The sequence below is a fragment of the Streptopelia decaocto genome (assembly GCF_964273445.1).
Source record: "Streptopelia decaocto genome assembly, chromosome: 10".
Classification (NCBI taxonomy): Eukaryota; Metazoa; Chordata; class Aves; order Columbiformes; family Columbidae; genus Streptopelia; species Streptopelia decaocto.
In genome coordinates, this window is record NC_138665.1 from 13821921 (window position 1) to 13842504 (window position 20584).

General features: G+C 44.9%; 1 protein-coding gene across 3 annotated transcripts in view; it reads left to right on the forward strand.

Annotated features, from left to right (window-relative positions):
• The window catches only part of DOCK11 (dedicator of cytokinesis 11), an 83595-nt gene that overhangs the window by 18175 nt on the left and 44836 nt on the right, over window positions 1-20584 (forward strand). For all 3 annotated transcript variants that reach the window (XR_014185006.1, XM_082062111.1, XM_082062112.1), the window contains exons 4-21: window positions 308-390; window positions 1526-1595; window positions 3765-3860; window positions 6856-6990; window positions 8146-8323; window positions 8775-8854; window positions 10062-10145; window positions 12191-12331; window positions 14013-14222; window positions 14563-14685; window positions 15581-15663; window positions 17135-17257; window positions 17439-17515; window positions 18475-18659; window positions 18761-18826; window positions 18994-19086; window positions 19490-19613; window positions 20255-20376. Coding sequence is in view for 2 of the 3 variants with exons in the window: in XM_082062111.1 (XP_081918237.1) it covers window positions 308-390; window positions 1526-1595; window positions 3765-3860; window positions 6856-6990; window positions 8146-8323; window positions 8775-8854; window positions 10062-10145; window positions 12191-12331; window positions 14013-14222; window positions 14563-14685; window positions 15581-15663; window positions 17135-17257; window positions 17439-17515; window positions 18475-18659; window positions 18761-18826; window positions 18994-19086; window positions 19490-19613; window positions 20255-20376 (2073 nt within the window). In the remaining variant the exon portion in view is untranslated. The remainder of the gene's footprint in view (window positions 1-307; window positions 391-1525; window positions 1596-3764; window positions 3861-6855; window positions 6991-8145; window positions 8324-8774; window positions 8855-10061; window positions 10146-12190; window positions 12332-14012; window positions 14223-14562; window positions 14686-15580; window positions 15664-17134; window positions 17258-17438; window positions 17516-18474; window positions 18660-18760; window positions 18827-18993; window positions 19087-19489; window positions 19614-20254; window positions 20377-20584) is intronic.

A 20584-nucleotide genomic window follows, 5' to 3' on the forward strand; every position in this document is an offset into this window, starting at 1 on the left:
TGAGGGCAGAAAATTGGTGGTCTCTGGAAAACAGTTCCTTCTCAAGTCACTACTTTTTTAAAGCCTCGGAGCAATGTAAATACAAAACCAGTAGCTGTGCGGCAGACCAGATGCTGTGTGGTTTTGTCTCTGTGCTGAAAAGATTCCTTATGAAATTCCCTATTGCACTGCAAAAAGAGTGAAGCAGCTTGTTGAGACCCTTTCCACTTGTGCTTATCTCACCCAGCAGTCCGCAACCTTTCAGACTTGTGCATGGTTTTATTTTGCTTGGTGCAGCTTTCAAAGATCTGTATTGTTTTCCTTTCAGTGCATTAAAACCTACAGCTCAGACTGGCACGTGGTAAACTACAAGTATGAGGAATACTCAGGAGACTTCCGGATGTTGCCATGGTAAGTGTCCCGCTCGCTTGGAATACTAATGCGTGGTCACAGGGCTGGAATTTGATCAGGCTTAGGAGAAACAATCTGCCCTTTTTCCTGATGCCTGTCCCACAAGCAGCCTCCCCTCCAGAGGAATGTCACTCTGAAAGCTCAAGAGCCAGAGGTTTACGTTATCATGCTGTTGTCACTCAGCTCCATCAGGGAAACGCTGACAATATTGCCAGCTTGGGTTGTTACTTCATGTCCTACCCACTGCTGTGCAAACAGCCCCCTCCGTCTGGGATGAGGACGGACTACAATCTGGGCATGTGGCAGGATAAATAGTGTTGGCAGTGTCTGCTCATCCCGAATCAGGAGCCTCATTGTCCCCCTGGGCTGATGTTCTCTGCGTGCTAGACGCGGGGTTCCTGTGCTGAGCAGATCCTCCTTGTGCCCCTTGTCACAGTTGTACCACTCCCATCCAGTATTGCTGTTAATGTTGGCTGGAGAGTTATATGCTCTGAAATGCCGGGCTGTGCCAGTGATTCCAACCTCAAAGTGAATCGGGTTTTTCAGACGGGCGTACGCATCTCACATTTCTGCTGGATTGTTATTTTCTCAGTGGTGGCGCCTGCTCTGCTCTTGCTCTCCATGCATGTCTGGACCGCTGTTCAGACTGCTCGTATGCTGACAGCTTGTACAATGTTTTTTCTTGCTAATTGGCTGAGTGGGTCTGTTCTGAGGATCTCACATGGAAGGAAGGCAGCAATGGGGCAACACTGTTGATCAAATCATATTAAAATTTGTGAGTAACCTTGCGGTTTCACTTTGCTTCTTTTATAGCAAGATGGAAGATAGACCAGCCTGCTGCATCTCTGTGTTGCATAATTACAAGTCAGCAAAAACTGCAGAATCAGACAGCTAATATGGAGATAGCTAATTACATACTGCCTGTGCTTAATTTCCATGAAATGCACTCAAAAATTAGTTTTCTCTAGCTGTAAGGGGCTATAGGTCTCTTGAAGTCTGTCTTCTGCAGGAGGACAGTTCTGCTGCACTCTGTAGTCCATAGTTTGGCTGTTGGTTCTGGATCCAGCATCCACATGCTGGCTTGAAGGACCCTCATTTCCCAGGCATTAAAAATGAAAATGTGTTGTGATTTCAGCAAATCCTTTAGGCCAGACAAGATTCCAAGCCATGTGTTTGAAATTGATGAAGACTTTGAAAAGGATGAGGTAAGGAGGGTTTTTTTTTAATATATTCCACTCTAAGATCTATTAAAAAGCAGATTTAACAAGGCAAAGTCAGAATTCAGTTCCCAGGAGTGGTTTTCTTGTAAGATGCTTTGTACTGTGAAGATGGGACCAAAACTGAGACAGTGATTATTTTCAAAGTATGACAAGATAAACTCTTAGAGCCAAGAGTCTCCTAAATTTTCTGGAACATTAACCACAATATATCTTATGGCTTTTTTGCTTGAAACAGTGCAGCAGCAGGAGAGGAAAAAAAGGAAGCCAAGGAATTACTAAGTCAAATTCTTCATATCCAGAGTGAAATAGGGCAATTTCGCTTTCAACTGTACAGTGATATCAGGATCCTTCTCTTCAAATGTTTTGTGCTCTGCCACATAGCCAACAATTCCTAATCACTCACTTTTCTCCACTCTATTCACAGAGCGTCAGTCCCGTTCTGTAGATACTGTGCAAATGTTGAGGTGTTTTCTTCCTCTGGAAGCCGCCATGTTTGTGCTCAGCTCATTGCAGGGAAGATTTGCAGCCCTGGACAACTGAGGCATCTCAGACCTGATGGTCAGATTGGATGATGCAGATGCCACATTTCCCTGTGCATATTGCATTTGCTGTAAAAGGGAGGGGTAGCATTTTTCTGTCTCATATAGCATGTGAAGATTAATTCACACATGAGACGTTAAGAAGGTTTAATTTATGGTGGGAAGGGTTTAGCCTAGCTGTTTAAAATCCACATGGCACCAAGATGCTGCTGCTGAGGAGCTAACAGAGGAAAGAGGAAGTTTCTTTCTTGAAGAGCTGAAGATTTTTAGGGACCGTTTCATGTACATTTCTCACAATTGCTGTGTGTGTCCCAGTGCACCTTAGGTCTAAATGGAAAGGTATTTTCAAGTTTGGCCTTAATTTTTTTTGGCTGTGTTGATGGTTTGCATTATGTCGTTAACTTGAGTGTTACCTCTAATAATATTGAATTTGGGCTGCAGACAAAGCTGTGCAGTATGTTATCAGCATGCTTCTGAAAAAGGACAAAAATATGCTATCAAAATTCAGTGGAGACCTTTTTCTTCTGGTCAGTGTGCTGAATACTCAAACAAGTGAAGCTACTGATGTTGGTTACAGAAGACTATTCCAAGTGCTTTGTCAGATATTTTGGCATTTGTATCTTTTGGCAAGGCCATATCTAAAGGATTCTGTTACAGTTTCCTGACAGAGCATTTACATTAGAATTCTGTAATGGAAATTCAAGTAAAAGCAAGCTCTTGATGAAAAAAATGTGAATCATTATGAAGGAGAAATCATGGAGTGTTTTAGCCATGGAAACAAAGCATTAGACAATTTACTTTGTCTTTGGAAGTTTGACAAGAAAAGGGTGAAAACCTGCCATTTGGGATGCAGGAGATGATATAAACCAGTCCCCCCATAGCTCATCGACAGACAGTCCAGGTCCGCCTCTGCTGCTGAGTCACTGGAAGTCCCAGGGTGAGTGGTTTTCATCAGACTGGGATCTCATTTCCCTGCCTCCCCAGCGGAGGTCACGGTTCGGTATGGAGGGAGAACCATTCTCCCTTTCTGGGACCACAGGACAGGAGTAAAGGTGTGAATCCCAGCTGGTGCACCAAGAACAGCCTGGTTGGGTCACCTGAAACTTTCAGTTTTAAATAAATGTGAAACAAGTCAGTTCCATTTCAGCTATTGGGGTTTAGTGGTTTTTGCCTAAATTTAAAATGGAGAGTTGATTTATACAAAAGGAAATGACTAAATAAGTCTGGAGTTCTGTATTTTGCAACTGTTCAAACAGACCATTTTGAAAATGTCCTTCTTCCCCAGGTTTTTGAAATACTGCCTAAGAAACAGCATGTGTTTCCTCATTGCAAAATTACTGTGCAGCTCTATCAGCGTAGATGTAACCTTTCTTTTAAAGGTGACTCAAACTAGTCAGTTTTGCCTCTTTCTTGGAAAGAAGTAACCTGGAAATTTTTTATGGTAACATTGTACCTGTAGCAGTAGGTTACACATATATACTACATATTACTGTATTCCTGTAGTTAAAACAGTATTCCTTCCCATGGCAGACATACCCCTTGTGTCCAAGGGGAATTTTGCATGGGAGGCAGTTCACCTGACCTTCTCTCTTTCTGATCTTTTGCTCTCTTTCAGGATTCCTCGTCCCTGTGCTCCCAGAAGGGTGGTGTGATAAAGCAAGGCTGGCTGCACAAAGCAAATGTAAATAGCACAATCACTGTTACCATGAAGGTGAGTTCAATCCAGCAGTATGTTAACAGTGAACGAGGCACCAGGTTAAGTTCAGACCACGTCTCGAAAGCGAGCAGGACTGCAGCGGGTGGGTTTGGGTTTGGATGGACATCTGTCCTTCTTGTAGACAACAACATGGACTGGAAAATCCAGTCTGGCAACAGCCTTTGTCCTTTCCCTTCACAGAATATAAGACCAACACACTTCAAGTCATTTCAAGCAAGCTGAACAAAAAGGCTAGGCACGTTCTAGTAAACCAAGATTGTTTTCTGAATGGGCAGCTGAGGCCCAGAAGAGGAAAACAATTCAAATAGCTGAAACAGCTGCCCTGCAAAGAAGACTTTCTGAATTGATAGTTTCCTTGCTGGTAGGAAATATGTATGGAGGCCAGCTTTAAATCAAAATGACAAGTCTTTACTTTAAAAGCAGGGGTGATATCACTGAGGAGATGGAGCATTACCGACCTAGAATCAACAGCTGCATTGTCTCCCGTTCTCTGCTGTACATAATCCAGCATGACATTGCTTAGATTTTGAAATGGAGGGTTTTGATAGTTCCACCGCAGAGCTTTTGCTGTGGCAATGAGCCCGTCTGCTGTTCCACCACACAGCTGCCTTATTACAGCGTAGAGAGAACATGAGGGACTTACACTCAACTGTGCAGCTGAGGGCTGGCTGCAGTGAGGCTTGATGCTTTGCGAGGATATTAGTAAATCTCAAACAAGTCAGTTGTTCTGAGGCTCAATTCAACTAGTTATGCTTTCATGAGGCATGAAACAGGACAGTTCATAGGGCTAATTTTAAGTTGAGTTTTAAAATGATTCCTCATGAGCTTGGAGGTGATAGACAGAACCGGGTTTTCTAATTCTCTGCTTTGCCGAGCAGCAAGGTTGAAGCCATTTCTGCTCCTGTAACTGCTGGAGGGAGGTATCATACCTGCTCAATGCAGTTATTTGGGTCCATTATTGAACCTTTTGTGATATTGTTGGCCTCAGTGCCCAGCACCTCAGACCCACCTTTCAGAGATGATGTCTGAACTACACTGGCTTCAGTTCAATTAGTAAGATCCATCGAGTCTCTCATGAAACTCAGATATCAAAGTACTGAAAATCAGTAGCCATTTTCTGAGCTGGTCCTAGTCGCTTCTGTGTCTTACAAAATACCTCCTAAGGCACACACAAGAAATATGAGGACTCTGAACGTCTTCAGCCTTGTCACTGCTTCAAGAGGCTGCTGTGCTATTGCAGAAGCAGACATGTCAGTTTTTTCAGTGCTGGTTCTTTCATTGCGGTGATGTGCCGAGCTCTTGGTACCTCACACTATTGCTAAGCACATGCAGAGTGTATTTTGTGGAGGGACAGCCCACGAGTAAACTGTAATTATGCTACAGCTGCCAGCATTTATTTCAAAATAACCTTTCCTTGCAGAGAACTTCCCCAGTTTGGCTCAACTCCCTGGCTGTCTGTTTTGCAGCGTGTCACTATGCTGTGTTGGAATCATGGCATTGGGATTTTCTTCCTTTTCCCTTTTCCGTTCCTTTTTTATTTTCTTCCATCTCTGCCCAAATGGACTTGCCCAGTTCTCTGGCCACCCCTCTGTAATTGCAATGCTCACCAACAGCATCTGTAGCCTGATCAGAGGGGATATCCCCTCTTTTCCTAGGTTTATAGTATTAATTTCAAATCATCATAATCTTCTGACAGTTATTTCTGACAGCGGTGTTTACAAGGGGAGAAGATCATAGGAATAGTGTTTGCTGCTTGCTTCTGCATTTCCTTTTGAACAGAATTCAAAAGATGCAAATAGTTTAGCGTCAAATCCCATACCCATGAGGGATGTCAGCCCTGTGCTATCTAGAGAGAGATCTGTCATGGGTTTCTGCAGGTTCCAATGCCAAAGTTTCTGAGATTGATTCAGCGAAGTGTTAAATCAGTGTTAAAGCTGGCTTAACGCATAGCATACCTAGCTTTCCATGTATTTTTATGCTTTGTTGAACTAAAGGTTTAGTTAAATTTATAAAACTTAAAGCATAACAACCTTTGGAGCACCTCTGCAGTTAACTACTCATCTCAATGGTGCCAGAGGTTACTTTTCAGAGGGCTTAGGTTACCATTCAGAGCACGGTGCTCCCTTCCAGTTCTGTGCAAAAGTGAGTGGTTTTACTGAACATGTGCTAGTGTCAGTAAAGATGGGAGCAGGAAATTGCTAGTAGCCTCCCATCCGGGATGAAAAGTGCTGTGTTTAGATAGATAGATAGATCTTACAGATATGCAGAGTGGTGGAAATACTCACGGTCCCCCTTGCCTCCTGAGTTACAGCCCAGTGCCTTTTGGCTGACAAATGTGAAGGAAGATGTTCTGAGATACTGGAGAACTTTTGTTTTTTCATAAAAATCAGTATCTCAAACATAGGAGCACTTCCTCCCAAACTCACTTTTTGAGGAGAGCATTGCTTTTTGAGTGAGAATCGAACACTAAGACAAAGCCAGATCATAAAAATGGGTTTTTATTAAAAAAAGAATCAAATTCACAAAAAAAACAGAGTCCCTTGGCTTGCATTTGAGTGCTAGGAATTTCCACATGTCTGTTCTGGAGAAATGCTTTGTAATTCTAATTGAGGTCTTTATCAAAAAGGCCCTTCTCTAGGGTGGGATGAATCTTCAAACCGTGTGCTGATCTGAATTTGCTGTGCAGCATTACTTTGTAAAGATAAATGAGGCTGGAGGCAGCTGAGAGATGAGCTGGAAGCCCTGGGGCTTTCCTTTAGATGGGCAAACTTAAAATAATAACAAGGACATTAAAATTAAAGAAGATGACGAAATCTCTCTTTAAAAAAACAAGTCATACTCAGAGGTGAGTCTGCAACACTAGGGTCATCGGTGTTTCTTGTTACAGTATTTTCTCAATAGCAGGGGGGCAGATACTGAAACTGAGGCTGTGGTTTGTGATATATGACAGAGTGACTACTTGCATGAGCAAGACTTTGTTCCTTTGCAGGTATTCAAGAGGAGATATTTCTACTTGTCACAACTCACAGATGGTTCCTATATTCTTAATTCCTACAAAGACGAGAAAATTTCAAAAGAATCCAAAGGCTGTATTTTCTTGGATGCTTGCAATGATGTTGTTCAGGTAGGTGGACTTTCTGCATGTCTGTACGTGGGCTTATACATTGCCGGCTCCAAGACAGACATGCTCTCTTGAGGTCCGTGCCATCAAGGGATGAAAACATGGACTTACAAACTAACCCAGGGCTCTGTCAGCCAGTCTGATTAAAAGGCAGGCAAGGAGTTTCACACTTTTGTCCAGGAAGACAGCACGTGGAAGAACTGCTGTCAGAGTAAAATGGAAGCGTTTCTTCATTACCTCTTCTGCTGTCTCCCTGCTCTGTCCATCTCCTTTACCTTTATTGTAGGTCAGGTGCCTTCCAGGACACCTGAGGCTTGAAAGACAGTAAATAATTGATCTTGGGCACCTTCCTCCTCTGTTTGCTGCTCACACCAGCTTCTTGTTTCCTAAGTTACGTCCCAATAGCTCCATGCAAACATGCAGCCCTTTGGGTCTTAGGACTTGTAAAGGGATTGTAAGGTTTTAGGAGCAGATATTTGTATGGGGCTTAAATCTTATGCTGAGAGTGATGTGGATTGCTGCTGCGCCTTCTGCCTTTGCTGTCTCTGCAGGAGCTTCAAGCATTGAGTGTGGTGCAGCTGGTACAGGGCAGCTTCAATTACTCCAATGGTTTGTTTCAGCATGGATGAGTCAGAGCTGTGCGTTCCCATTTATCTTTCTGAATGCAGTAAAAGCAGTAGTGCACACGCCTCAGTAATGCAGAGGATCTGCTTCCCAAGTTGCATCAGATTTGCCTTGGCTTATGTTTGGAAAATGCTGTTTGAAGGCCAGTGGACCTCAGAAAAGAAACCACTTGCTTTTAAGCCTCTAAGTGTCCTGGAGTGCAACGTTACTTATTGTGTCAGACAAATCCAGTTCCTAGCTTCTCTGGGGAAATATTAATGACATAAGAAGGAGCTTGCTCCTGCTCCTCAGTGCGATGTCTGTGGTTCAGTCTCGCTTTCCACCACTCTGGCAACCGTGGAGCTGAGTACTGTCTGAACGCAGCCATGAAGCCCGTTGTGGTTGCTGCAGGAGAACTGCTGTCTGAAGGAGGGCGCTTGCATTCTGTGTAGTGGTATTTCAGTTCAGGGTGCTTCCATGGAGAGGCAGGTACTGTGCTGAGTCGTTGAGGAAAGTATAATAAAAATCTTGCTCTTTCTTGTTTGTTTTTTTCAGTGTCCTAAAATGCGCCGTTATGCATTCGAACTGAAGACAATAGATAAGTACAGCCACTACCTGGCAGCTGAGACTGAGCAGGAGATGGAAGAGTGGCTGGTAACCCTGAGAAAGATCATTCAGAGCAATACTGAGAGTTTGATGCAAGAGAAGAAAGATACTGTGGAATCTGTGCAAGGTCAGTTTATAAATAAACACCTACCTTCACCCTTCTCCAGCAGGATGCAAGCAGTGTGCCTGGAGAAGTGAATACTTTTCTTTCTGGATTAATAGCAAGAATTGTGGCTGACACATGATATCATGCAAAAGGGCTTAGTATAATGTAGACAATAGTCTGAGGAATAGAAGTGGAGGGAAACATGACCCTTCCTCTGGATGGGAAATCCATGGCAGAGTTTCAGGACTCCTGGAAAATTGGCTCTGTGCTGAAGTTCTGCTTTGGAAAGACCTGGTGGACTGTAATAGTACACTCTGGTACTAGTAATATATGGAAAAAATCTTTCTTGTGAGGAATGGAAAAGTCTCCATAAAAAGTTTCTATGCTATTGTAAGCAAATATTGCAGGATGCTTTCTGGCAGAACAGTGCTTCTGCAGTTGTTTTGAACATCTGTTTTTTGTGTCCTTGCAGATGATGAATCAAGCACGCAGGGAAAATCAGACAACATCCTGGAGAGCCTGGAGAGAAGCATGCATCCGGAGCTCATGAAGGTATCGTGTTTGCAGAGATGCTCGCCCAGCCCATAGCCATTCTCTCCACCTTGTTTTTAAAAGACGTTTTTCACATTCTGTTGTCTTCAGCTCTGGGGCAGCTGGGCAGGCAGCAAGTGTTCTGAGCTCTCTGTTGTCTCATCTGCCTGTCTCATGGAGGGAGCTCCATGCTTTGAGACTGCACGCTCCTCACCTCCAAGTGTGGGGCCCTTAAGGAAGAACCAGATTTGGAGCAAATGAAGGGCTGTTGTGGTCGGTACTGCTCGTCCCTGCTCAGCAGGGGTGTCGAGGGTTTAGATTGCGGGGTGACAATTAAACCCTGACAGATGTATTGTTAACCCCCTCTCCACCCCCACTTCCCCTTTTTCGCCCCTCCCTCTTCCCCCTTGCCACTGAGGATAGGCGATCGGGAGGGAAAGAAGAACAGAGAGAAGAGAGTTGGAAAAATTAAAGATCATTTACTAATGCTACTAATAAGAATAGAGAAAATAATACAAAATATACAAAACCAATCTTGAAAGTCTCAGCAACTGCAGAGCCGGCACCCAAAGTCCTGGATTAGACTCCGCAGCCAACTGGAGCTGGATTCAGTCTCTCATTAGGCCTCAGTTCACAGGGATGAGTAGCCATAAGGAAAAAGGGAAAAGGGACGAGATGCTCGTGATCTCCCACTTTTATATGAAGCATTCACGTGAATGGAATGTTATACACAGTTGGTCAGTTTCTTAGTCACTTGTTTCTCGTCGCCCCTCTCGCGAGATGTCCATCCATGCTTATCAATAAGTTTGCATTCCATTGCTAGGTTTACCAAAACATGTGTCTGGTTCTCCAGGAAAATGCAGTTAATATGAAGGCTTTAGCTGACAGGCAAAATTCACTGAAAGAGAAACTTGTTTTTAACAAAAGCAGGACAAGGGGTGACCGTCCTGGCCATGAGAGCTGAGGGGCAGTTAGGTGACAGCCACCTCCTATTCACGATCAACAGTGTGCTTGCCTATTTCTGTCTGCTTTCACATTTGGCAGAGCCACATCGCTTTACCATCACTGCACCGTGTTGGTGACTGCAGCTGAGAAGCCTTACATCGTCTCACGTGTCACAAAGGGAACCTGAAATATGTTTATTTTGTTTTGCTTCCATTCTTTTCAAATAATGAATGTTTGCCTCTGTGTGGCCAGGCAGTAACATCAATGCTTTCCTTTGTCCTAGTATGGAAGAGAAACAGATCAGCTGAACAAACTGAGCAGAAATGAAGGAAGACAAAACCTCTTTTCTTTTGACCCAGAAGTCCAGGTAAACATCCCCATGTTTGCAAATGGGAGGTTTTGCTATCTGTAAGAGCTCTCTTGGGGTGGTCCCTCTCCTGTTCCCTTGTCTGACCACACCGTTTGCCTGCAGAGGCAACATGTTTTTCGGTGGATTGGAGAACAGAAGTGCAGCCCACGTTCCTGTCAGTGAGCGCTGAACAAGATGTCAGTGCTCAGGTGATAACTCAAATGAAGGGAGGACTCAGAGCAGCCCCACACATGGCCTGCCTCCCGCTTTGCTGGCTTCTTTGTGATGCATCTTGATGTTACTGGATTTTAAACCCATCATCTGGGCCTCTGGGAGGTTCTCATGGTTGCAGAAGCAGAAGTGATATTGCAAGGACACCTGCAATGCTGCGTGGGCTCAGCACGTCTGGAGCAGGGAGCAGTGATATTAAAGGCCATGACAGGGGTTTACAGGGAGAGCCTCAGTCTTCAGCGAGTTATCAAATGTAGGGGACATACAAACAGGAAAAAAAACCACCCCATGCTGTTCTTATGCACTGGATGGAGTAGAGGTTCATTGACTATTGGCTTGTTTTCTTCTCAACTTTGATGTCTTGGCTGAGCTCACTGCCAAGGTCCAGGTGTGCGATTTCAGTGGAATGAGCTGCAATTGTTAACACAGTCTTAAAGAATTGTTCCAAGTTATTTCGTAGTTTCTGGTTCTCCTTCTGGCGTGCTTTGGCTTGTTCACACCCGTCAAAAAGAACATTCTGGTTTAACGAGGAAATGTAATTAGTCTTTAAAAGGTTTAGTTGTACAAAATGAACTTTTCTCTTGGCACTTCTTTGAAGATAAGCATCCAGGAGGCTGCTTGTTTTTTTTTTCAAGAGAAGCTTTGAGAAGTTTCCTATGTTCTAGTCAGATAATAAGAATGGAAATATTATTCAGTGTGGAGCATCTAAGATTTATATTTTTACATAACCAAATGGTTAGGCTGAATTCACTGCCTTCCCTCTCTACCCAGAGCTTTTCATTCTGCTGTGGGTCAGTCAGATCTGCTATAACACTGGGCATTCAAAGTCACTGCTCCAGTCAGTGCTGGCGTGTATGCGAGTGCTTCTATGCTTAGTGCTAAGGAAACTGGGAGCAGGAACGTATATCCACAACGTACTCTCCTCAGAAAGAAACAGGGAAAAAAATAGGAAGAGTTTCCCAGAATGGGATTAACAATTGCAGCCCATTTTGCTGAAATTACTTGATCGTGAGGTACCAGCGGCCAAAGTTTGGCATGCAGGTTTCTGCAGGATTTGAGGGGGAAAAATGAATAGGACTGTGGCAGATTGTCTCTGAGAGATGTACTGGTATTTAGGGGTGTTTAGTAGCTCTCTGTCCCCAGTGCCAGTACAATGGGTGTGGTGAAGGCTGAGGGTCTTTATCTGGCTGATGCTATCTTGGTCGCATACGTCTGCTCTCTGGAAGAGCCGATGTCAAGACCAGGCATGGGTGTTCTGGGTTAGGAAGGAGTTGATTATAATCAAGACTGTCTGGATTTCCCAGCCGGCTCCACAGACAGTCTTGGTTGGTTCTAACCACACCAGTTATTGCTGTGCATCTAGAAATGCCTTCCAGTTCGAGATGATGTTCACGATCCCAACAGCATGTGCCTTCTCTCTATTTCAGGCACAGGGACCATCTCTTAAACTAGTCAAATCTTCAGAGTGGAAGATACTTTTCCGAGTGTAACGACGGCTTTATGTTCCGCTTTCTTCCCCAAGCTCTAAATGGTGTTTGGGAAGATCCCCAGGGTTACAGCAAAGCAGGAAGGAACTGAAATCATACTGAGGTTTAGTTTTCTGTGCTCTGCAAACCAGATTGCTAAAAATTGATACATCCCCATGAATTCATGTCTTGAATACATTCGTGTAACATCACCAAATGGCACTCATTTGTGAATGTCTTGTACCTTTTGTACCACTTTAAAAAACAATTAGTTAAGATAGCATTGGCTGTAATGTGATCCCTTAACATTACTCAGGGGTTTATTTTCTTTTGTAATGAGACTAGATTTGCTTGTTTGCTGTCTAGAGGCTAGACTTCTCCGGGATCGAGCCTGACGTGAAGCCCTTTGAGGAAAAGTGCAGCAGGCGCTTCGTGGTGTGCTGCCAGGACTTGTCCCTCAACCTCCTCGCTCAGCTCAGCGACAGATCGGAAGAAGGACCCACCAACGTAAGGGGAGCTCTGGTGTTTCCTGCTTTGTCTTCTTTCTCCTCAGCAGCAAGAAAAGCCCTTGACAGATTAATCTGGGTGGACAAAAACAACCAATTTTGCCCTGAGCTCCGATGGGACCTGGGCAGGTGGTAGCTGCTGGCCCCAAGTCATTACAGCGTTTGTCTGCCTTGGTATTTTGGTGTTTCAAAAATGTGTTTGGAGACGGCATCTGTCCTGATGTGACAGGAACTGGGGCTGTTGGGAAGCCAGCAGTTCAGAGGCGTAGGGAATGGAGAGTGTGTGTCTGCCATGTTCTGGGTCCCTGTCAAAGTCCTGTTGGTAAATTATTAAGCTCCATCTCCAAACCACTCACTGCTGTGTTTTATTTCATTTCCCCTAATTGCAAGGGATTTCCCTGTTCTGAAACCTTCTTGTGACTCCCAGGCTGACTGTACTCACAGCCACTTTATTATGTGTATTTGTTATTGTGCCAAAGCTGTGCCTTAGCTTAAAAAGCTCTTCCTTGTATTTTCTGAGCCTCTGATATTTACAGACAACTATTACATCTCTCCCCAGCCTTTGTCCTGCCAGGCTGAATAGACCAGGCCCCTCTAGTCATTCCTCCCAAAACATACTCCCTGTTACCACATCCTGCACTTGCTCTTAGCTGGAGTCAAGCTGTTAGACGAGGGTGCCTGAGCAGCAGAGAGCATCGCAGGGGCAGCAGCAGTGCTGGCACTGACTGATCTCTGCTGATGGGACTTTGTCTGAGGCCTGTTTGAATTGCCAAGGCTTTTTTTGTGATGGTTTCATATTGGCAGCTCACGGCTTGTAGAGCAGGCTCGTCCTCCTCAGTAACGCCCAGCTGATGAATGTGTTGCTGATAGCAGAGATTCTTGTTATTCATCCTTAATCAGGCCCAGAGTCAGACTTAATCAGCACATTTTTAGTATTGGTGTAATGCCTCCAAGTTATGCTGTTATGTCTTGGACTCACTACAGCCTTATCTTCAGGCCTCCTCTTTTATCTTTACATGGACGCATGCCTGCTGGGATCTTTGAATTAAAAATATGTGGAAATGTTGACACTTGGCTTATGCCATCAAGGTCAGTAGCTACAAGAGAATTGGCACATTTTGCACATGCAGCTCCTCAGCAGTGTTAGCCTTGTATTTGAGCTCTCCTGGCTGGGAGAGCTGACTTTGCTCCTGTGCCACCCAGTGTGTAGCAGCTGAGGAACATTTTGAGTTGGGTCATCCAGAGCTGATTGGCTTTGGACAATAACTGGAGTGGTCTTTAGCATGTGAATATGAACACTCCTGAATTGATTTCTTTCTCATTCCAAAGGATAAGCAGGTCTGATGGATTGGGTTCATCTTTTCTTCCTAACTCCATTGTTTATGACTTATATGAAAAAACCCATAGATTTCACTCTTTATATTTCATTGATGTTTTTAAAGTAGCTTTGTTCAAATTGACTAGATCAAAATGCAGGAAGATGCAGGGAAAAATAGTTTTATGTGTTTATAAAGCAAATAAACATGGATTGTCTGTAGGAATTCTCTAAAATGCTGGTGTACAAAACTAAAGGAACAAACAGATGCAGAAGACAAACCTAGCAGGGAAAGCAATGCATGTTGATACTCTTGAGCCTGTACCATGCAATTTTTTTTGACACGTATATTCAATCAAATTTCCAGGTTGAGCCCTTTTTCCTAAGCTTGGCATTATTTGACCTGAAGAATAATTGCAAGATTTCAGCTGACTTCCACGTGGACTTGAACCCACCATCTGTCCGTGACATGCTGCTGGATAACTCCCCATCAGGAGCCGAGAGCACCAAGGGGCGTTCGCTGGGCGAGAGCTTTGTGCATGGAGTCCCCGAGTCTTGCCTGCGCTACATTAAACGGGTGAAGAACTGACTTTGTCCTTGCTCTGTATCTCTGTTGAGGCTGTAGTTGTTCAGTAGCATTGTGGTGTGTTATTATCCACCCTGAGCTGGCAGGTTTTGGTCAGTGTCTCAAGCCAGTTGCCACTTCGGGCTGACTGGCAGCCATAGACAAAACACCAGGTAGAGTGTTTCAAGACCTGACCACATTCAAGCCTTGTGAGGCCCCATGGCCCGTCCTCTGCATCAACCAGGGCTGGGTCTGTGTGAGTTGTGGGAGGAAACAGTGAGATGATCAGGGACAAACCCAGAGGTGCAGGTGGAGTGTCCTGCTCTCTGACAGCCTACTGTATCTATTGCAGGGTGTTTTCTCCGTGACTGACCCACACGTGGAGATCTTCCTGGTGGCCCGTGTGGAGAAGGTGCTGCAGGGCAGCATTACACACTGTGCAGAACCGTATATGAAAAACTCGGACCCGGGGAAGGTATTGGATGGGGCCATGAAAGTACTTGCTTAGTGATGCTGTCTGCTGCTGGGGAGGGTAGTGTAGTCTGAAACATGGGTTGTTTCTGCTGCTCTTTAGCTGCTTTCTGGCAAATACTGTTTTCTCTTTGATTCTGCTACTCATGCTGTTCCCAGACTGTCATCAGCTGAGCTGGCCTTGGAGAACTGATTCCTTCCCCTGGGAGGAGGCAGAGGATTTTTAGAAAAATCCAAGCAGTTGGGGCATGGGGACCTTTTCCCATTACAGTTCAAGAAGGCAAAGCCTGATCTGGCAGTAAAAAAAGTGGGACACTTCATCCTCAGAGAAAAGGGCTGCACTGCTACACAGTGCTGCACACAGTGTCTTGAACTGGTCCCAGCTCACACCAGCTGGGAAAAGTGATGTTTTAGTAGCAGCAAAACATGAGCTTCACCCTTTATTCTGCTCACCCTGCCTCTCTCTTGCTCCACGCAGGGAGCCATGATCATAGGGGAACAGTAGCAAAGGGTATACAGGGAGGGGCCCTGGTACTGCTGGCATCAGTCTCTGCATCCTAGATGGAACTGATGCTGCCTTGCTGCAGCCAGTCAAAATCCCTGGAAAATCAATGTATGGAGCACCTGATATGTGATGACATTGCCTCAGCACACTTTGTGTAGGATGAGCCAATTACAGTCAGTTTTAATACAACTGTGCCCACAACATGTTCACTGTTGCTTTGCAAAAGTAATAAATGTGCATGGTATGAAGCGACAGGGATGTCTGTCAGCTGCTTTGGTGACTGTTGCACTGCATGCCTGAAGTTTCTTTTCCCTGGAGGGTGCAGTGCTCTTTACGCCTTTTCCAGGGCCACGTAGAAGCCGGGGCACACACTAACCTCTCTTGTGTTTTGCAGACTGCTCAGAAGGTCCATAAGGTGGCCAAGCAGGTGTGCAGCCGTCTGGGGCAGTACAGGATGCCCTTTGGCTGGGCTGCCAGGTTAGTGACCTCAGACACTGCTTTGGCCATGGTGGGAGCTGTTGCGAGTTGTCCGACGTTCCGTCCGAGTGGCAAAGGGCCAAGTGACTGAAGTCAGTGAAGTTACAGCTGAGGGCAGAATCTGGCTCCCATTCCCAAGGCAGAATGTGGATTGGCCTGAAATGCTCTATCTAGAATTAGAAACAAAATATTAAAAAGTAAACAGTGCTGGGAAGGCAGTAACCTTCCTGCTGACCTGTAGCTACTGCTATCAGGGCAGAACGTTCCTGGGGGTGAATTACCCTGTCCCATGCTACTGCAGGACTCGGTGCAGAAATTCCCTCCCGGCACCAGCCATTGCCAGGGACAGGATGAGGGCAGAGGATCCCCTGGCCTGGCAGTCGCAATCAGCTGTGCCTGGTCTCCCATCTTAGACTCTAATGTATGTCCTTGAGAATGACTGGAGGTAGTGATCCTGTTCCCTCGCTGTTCTTTTACTGGGACTCATAAAGTACATCAGTGCTAACTCCATTAAATCTCACATCAGAGGAAGAACTGAGGCAAGTTCATCCCTCTGCCACTGCTTCCTAGTCCTAAATTGCTGTTTGGTGCTGACAAAAGGGATGGTAATGACATGGGAACACCAGATGACTGTCACAATGGGATGGGATTTGGTAGTATGCAGCTTGCAGTGTGTATTCTTGAGCTGAATTTTCCTGTGACACTGGCCGCTCAGCTTCAAGATCGTGTTTGTGGGATGCAGCTTGCTCCTGGGAGCCAGCACTCAGCCTATGCAGTGCCTCAGCATAGCTGTGGGCTCTGTGTGGGCTTCTTTAGGCTTCAGATTTGTTCCTGCTGGGTAAAGAGCTGCATTTAGAGACCAAGGAGTTGAGAAGCAAACAGCCTGATGTAGCAAGCTGTGTTGCTCTGCATCCCTGTGGGTTTGAGAGGAAGCTGTTTGCACAGAAAGGGGGTACAGATGCTTTAATGTTCCTGCTGTATACAGATACCCACAGCCTTTCTGTTCAAGGGCAAAGATGCTGATATTCATCCAGGGCAGAGTCCAATCTCCTGCTCTACGTTCAGGAGAAAGCTGATGTATGTCCCGAGAATGGTCTTTACTGCGCACTCCTTTTCTAGGAGGATTTCCATGCTCTGAGCCTATGTGCAAATAGGAAGATACTTTACCACTTGGTTTTAGAGGAAGAGAATTGAAGGTGCTTGTGATTGTGGACCAGGCTTGGGTCTGGGCTGAGCGTGTCCTTCTCACCTGGGTGGAGAGAAGAGAAATGGGTGATGTCCCATGTGATTCTATGTGACATGGAGGATTGCAGTCTGTGTGGAGGGTGATCGGAAGGCCTGGCAGCATGCAGAGCTGTCGCAGGCCAGTGAACCTCTTGCCTGATAAACTGCCCTTCAGCCTGGTGAGTCAAGGACCTCAATGTCTGTATATTTACCAACATTTAAGAAAAGTGTCTCTTCTTTTCTGCAGACCAGTGTTCAAAGACTCCCAGGGCACTCTCGATGCTGAAGGAAAATTCTCACCTCTGTACAAGCAAGACAGCAGCAAAATCTCAAATGAAGATATGCTGAAGCTTTTAGCAGAGTATAAGAAGTAAGTGTAAGAGACTGGTGCAGAGGCTAAGCAGGCATTTTAATATACATTTTTAAACAGTTCAGTGTAAGCATGAGATGACAATTTCTAAAATACACAGAGGGTAACAAAAAGCCCTACTGGTGTGCTCAGCGCCTGAGTTTTCAATGTTCACACTCTTGTTCTTTTCTCCCTAATGCAGACCAGAGAAGACAAAACTACAGGTCATTCCAGCCCAGTTAAATATTGTCATCAAAGACATCCCACTGGACTTCACAAGTAAGGATCTTGGATCTTAAAATAAACGCTGATGGCTCTGGCCTCAGGAGTTAATGCTTCTAGGGGGAGTTTTGCTGTTACCTTAACAAGAGCATTTGGGGTTTCAATGAGTAATCGGCACAAGCCTTGACTCATCTTTCTGATGGATTCTGTGGAGGGATGTGGTCCAAGTTCTGAGGTTTACCTGAGGGGTGCATCTGCTTTGCAGTTTGGACATCACATCCTAAATCTAAAGGAAGGCACCTGCCTGTTTTTTTTGTTATTTTTACACCAAGCTCATATAGTATTTTTGTTCCATAACACCAGAGGGCTTCACAGACATGGTCAGTATGATTCTTCACTTTGCATTTTAAGAAACTGAGGCAAAGAAAACACTCATGATGTGTTCAGTGTTACTCCATGGACCTTTTGCAGCTCCTATCACAGGTTCTATAGTCTGGTCCCCTGTCCAAAAGGCTTTCCTCATGGAAAGCCGTCATCTCAGCAGCCTGTCTGCTTCAGTCAGGTGATGTTTGCGTGATTTATAAAACAGTAACTTAATGGCTCAAATTCCTGGAAGTCCCAAGGTCCTGGACAGAACAGCCGTCTTTGCCCAGACATGGGTAGTTCACAAGACCCTTTGACTTTGCCCAGAGCTACAGGCAAGTACCATTTCTGCAGTCTCCCCTGGCAAGGAGAGCAGAGCCCTGTAGTGCCTGTGCACCCGTCTATTCTCAGTATTGCTGATGCAGTTTGGGACCACAGATGTTGCATGATCAAGGGGAGAATTTTCCCTTAATCGTTTCAATGGAAATGGTCCAAGTCCTGCTGCCTGCTCAACACACACAACCCTCTGATGTGAACAGAACTGGATGCTCGAGAGCAATGGCAGGATTCCAGTCCACAAATTCCCTTTCACGTGGGCTGTACTTCCCATGTTTGTGGGGCATGCACTTACCCAAGCTTTCCTTCTCTTCTAGATTGTGTCACAGCTTCTTACATTCCTATAAAGCCCTTTGAGAAGAGCTGTGAGGACATTGCAGTTGAAGTGGAGGAACTTGTCCCAGAAGTTGCAAAATACTGTTATCCGTTCACTGTCTACAAAAACCACCTCTATGTCTACCCCTTGCATTTGAAGTATGAGAACCAGAAGGTGTTTGCAAAGGTGAGCAACCTGGAGAGCCACTGCAGCTGGACTTGGTGTAGTCTGGGGTGATACTGCTGAGCTCTGGCAGTGTCTCATCCTCCCGTTCTCCCTTGTTTCAGGCAAGGAATATTGCTGTCTGTGTGGAGTTCAGGGATTCAGATGAAGCTGATGCCAGGCCATTAAAGGTGGGTACCTGTTATTTCTAGGGACCTGGGGCTCACTGCTGTGTGCTCTGTGCTAGCCAGGGTGAGCAGGACAAGAAGAAGACACTGAGTATCCATGCTGTTTCAATTTGGCTGGCTAATTTAGCGTGGCAGCAACCCTGAATCCAGCTCTTTGTTTGTGTTTCCAGTGTATATATGGCAAACCCGGAGGCCATCTCCTGACCACAAATGCATATGCTGCTGTGCTGCATCACAACCAGAGTCCGGAGTTCTATGATGAGGTAAAAACAAAATGATGGGAAATAAGACATTTTCCTGGATGCTACAAAGCCGAGGGGCTTTTCAAGATATCTCTTTTTCCAGGGCTGGGTGAAATAGAGATAAAAATAATTGTGAGCCCTTTGCCTCAGTAGAAGGGCTCAGCAAAGCCAGAAACTTTGTCAATTTTTAATGCCAGTTTATTTTCTGCTGTCTTTACTGTCACGCTTTGTGCACTCCAATCACACACTGCCATTAATAAGTAATGTGCAAATATGATGAAAATGTTAGCCGGGAGTTATTTAAAATGGGTAAGAATGTGTCTCGTGTAACTGCATGCAATATAGAATTTGTGAAATAAAATAGAACTTAAAATATTACTCCACAATTAAAAATACAGACTTATCTATCATGATATCATTTTAGATTAAAATTGAGCTTCCAATTCACCTCCATCAAAAGCATCATTTGCTTTTCACCTTCTATCATGTCAGCTGTGAAATTAATGCAAAGGCAACATCGAAAAAACAGGACACCGTTGAAACTCAAGGTATGTTCACTGCTTAAATTACTTCTGCTGGAGTGTAAGAGTAAAGATAAAATGAATGTAGGAACATGAAAAAATAGTAGATTAAAATACTAACCTATCTGAATTCTTTTTTGAAAGCAACCTAATACAAATCGTGGCTCTAAACTGGAGTAAAACACAATGTTTTTAGTGTATACTAAAGCTCAAATTTTTGCTGCAATCTGGCAGCTATTTTTGCATATCCTTGATTTGTATGAATGGATCTACTCTCAGTCAAGTCATCAACAAAAACTTGATGCGGCCTCAGAGGCTGATCCTGCCAACACAAGGCACGTGTGGGAGACCAGGTGCTGCTGGTTGGGATGTATCTCCATTCATCCTTGGGCGACTGAAGGACCCTTGTCATGATGCTCCAGACTCACACACCATTTCTGAACCTCCAACCCACTCCTGATCTTGGTTGCGCTGTGTCTGAATTTCATTCACCGAGTCAGCGGGTAAAAGATGTTTTAACAAGGCTGACATGGCCGATCTCAGCCGCATTCAAGCCACTTGTATGATGGCGAGTTGGATTTTCTCAGGATGACACAGCTCTTTTTGGAGCTTGAGCTAAACATTTATCGCTGTGTGTCCGCTAACCCTGTTGCTGGTTGCCTCTACAGTGGGATACGCCTGGGTCCCCTTGCTGAAAGACGGACGGATTGTCACCCTGGAGCGGCATTTGCCCGTTTCATCCAACCTTCCACCTGGCTACCTGGGTATTGGGGACACAGAGTCACGAAAGGTATGAAGGCCATTTAAAATGGGCTTAAACATAAAGGGAAGAGGAAAACTGAGCTTTTGTTACCACTGTAAGTTCTGGGCTTGTGCAGCTGGAAAGATCCCTGCTGCAGGACAGCCCCCAAAGCTTAAGGTTCTTAGCGGTGGGAGACAGGACACTTTTAATTCCACTTTGTGTGGCTATAAAGATTGCAGAGTATATGTTTGTGGCG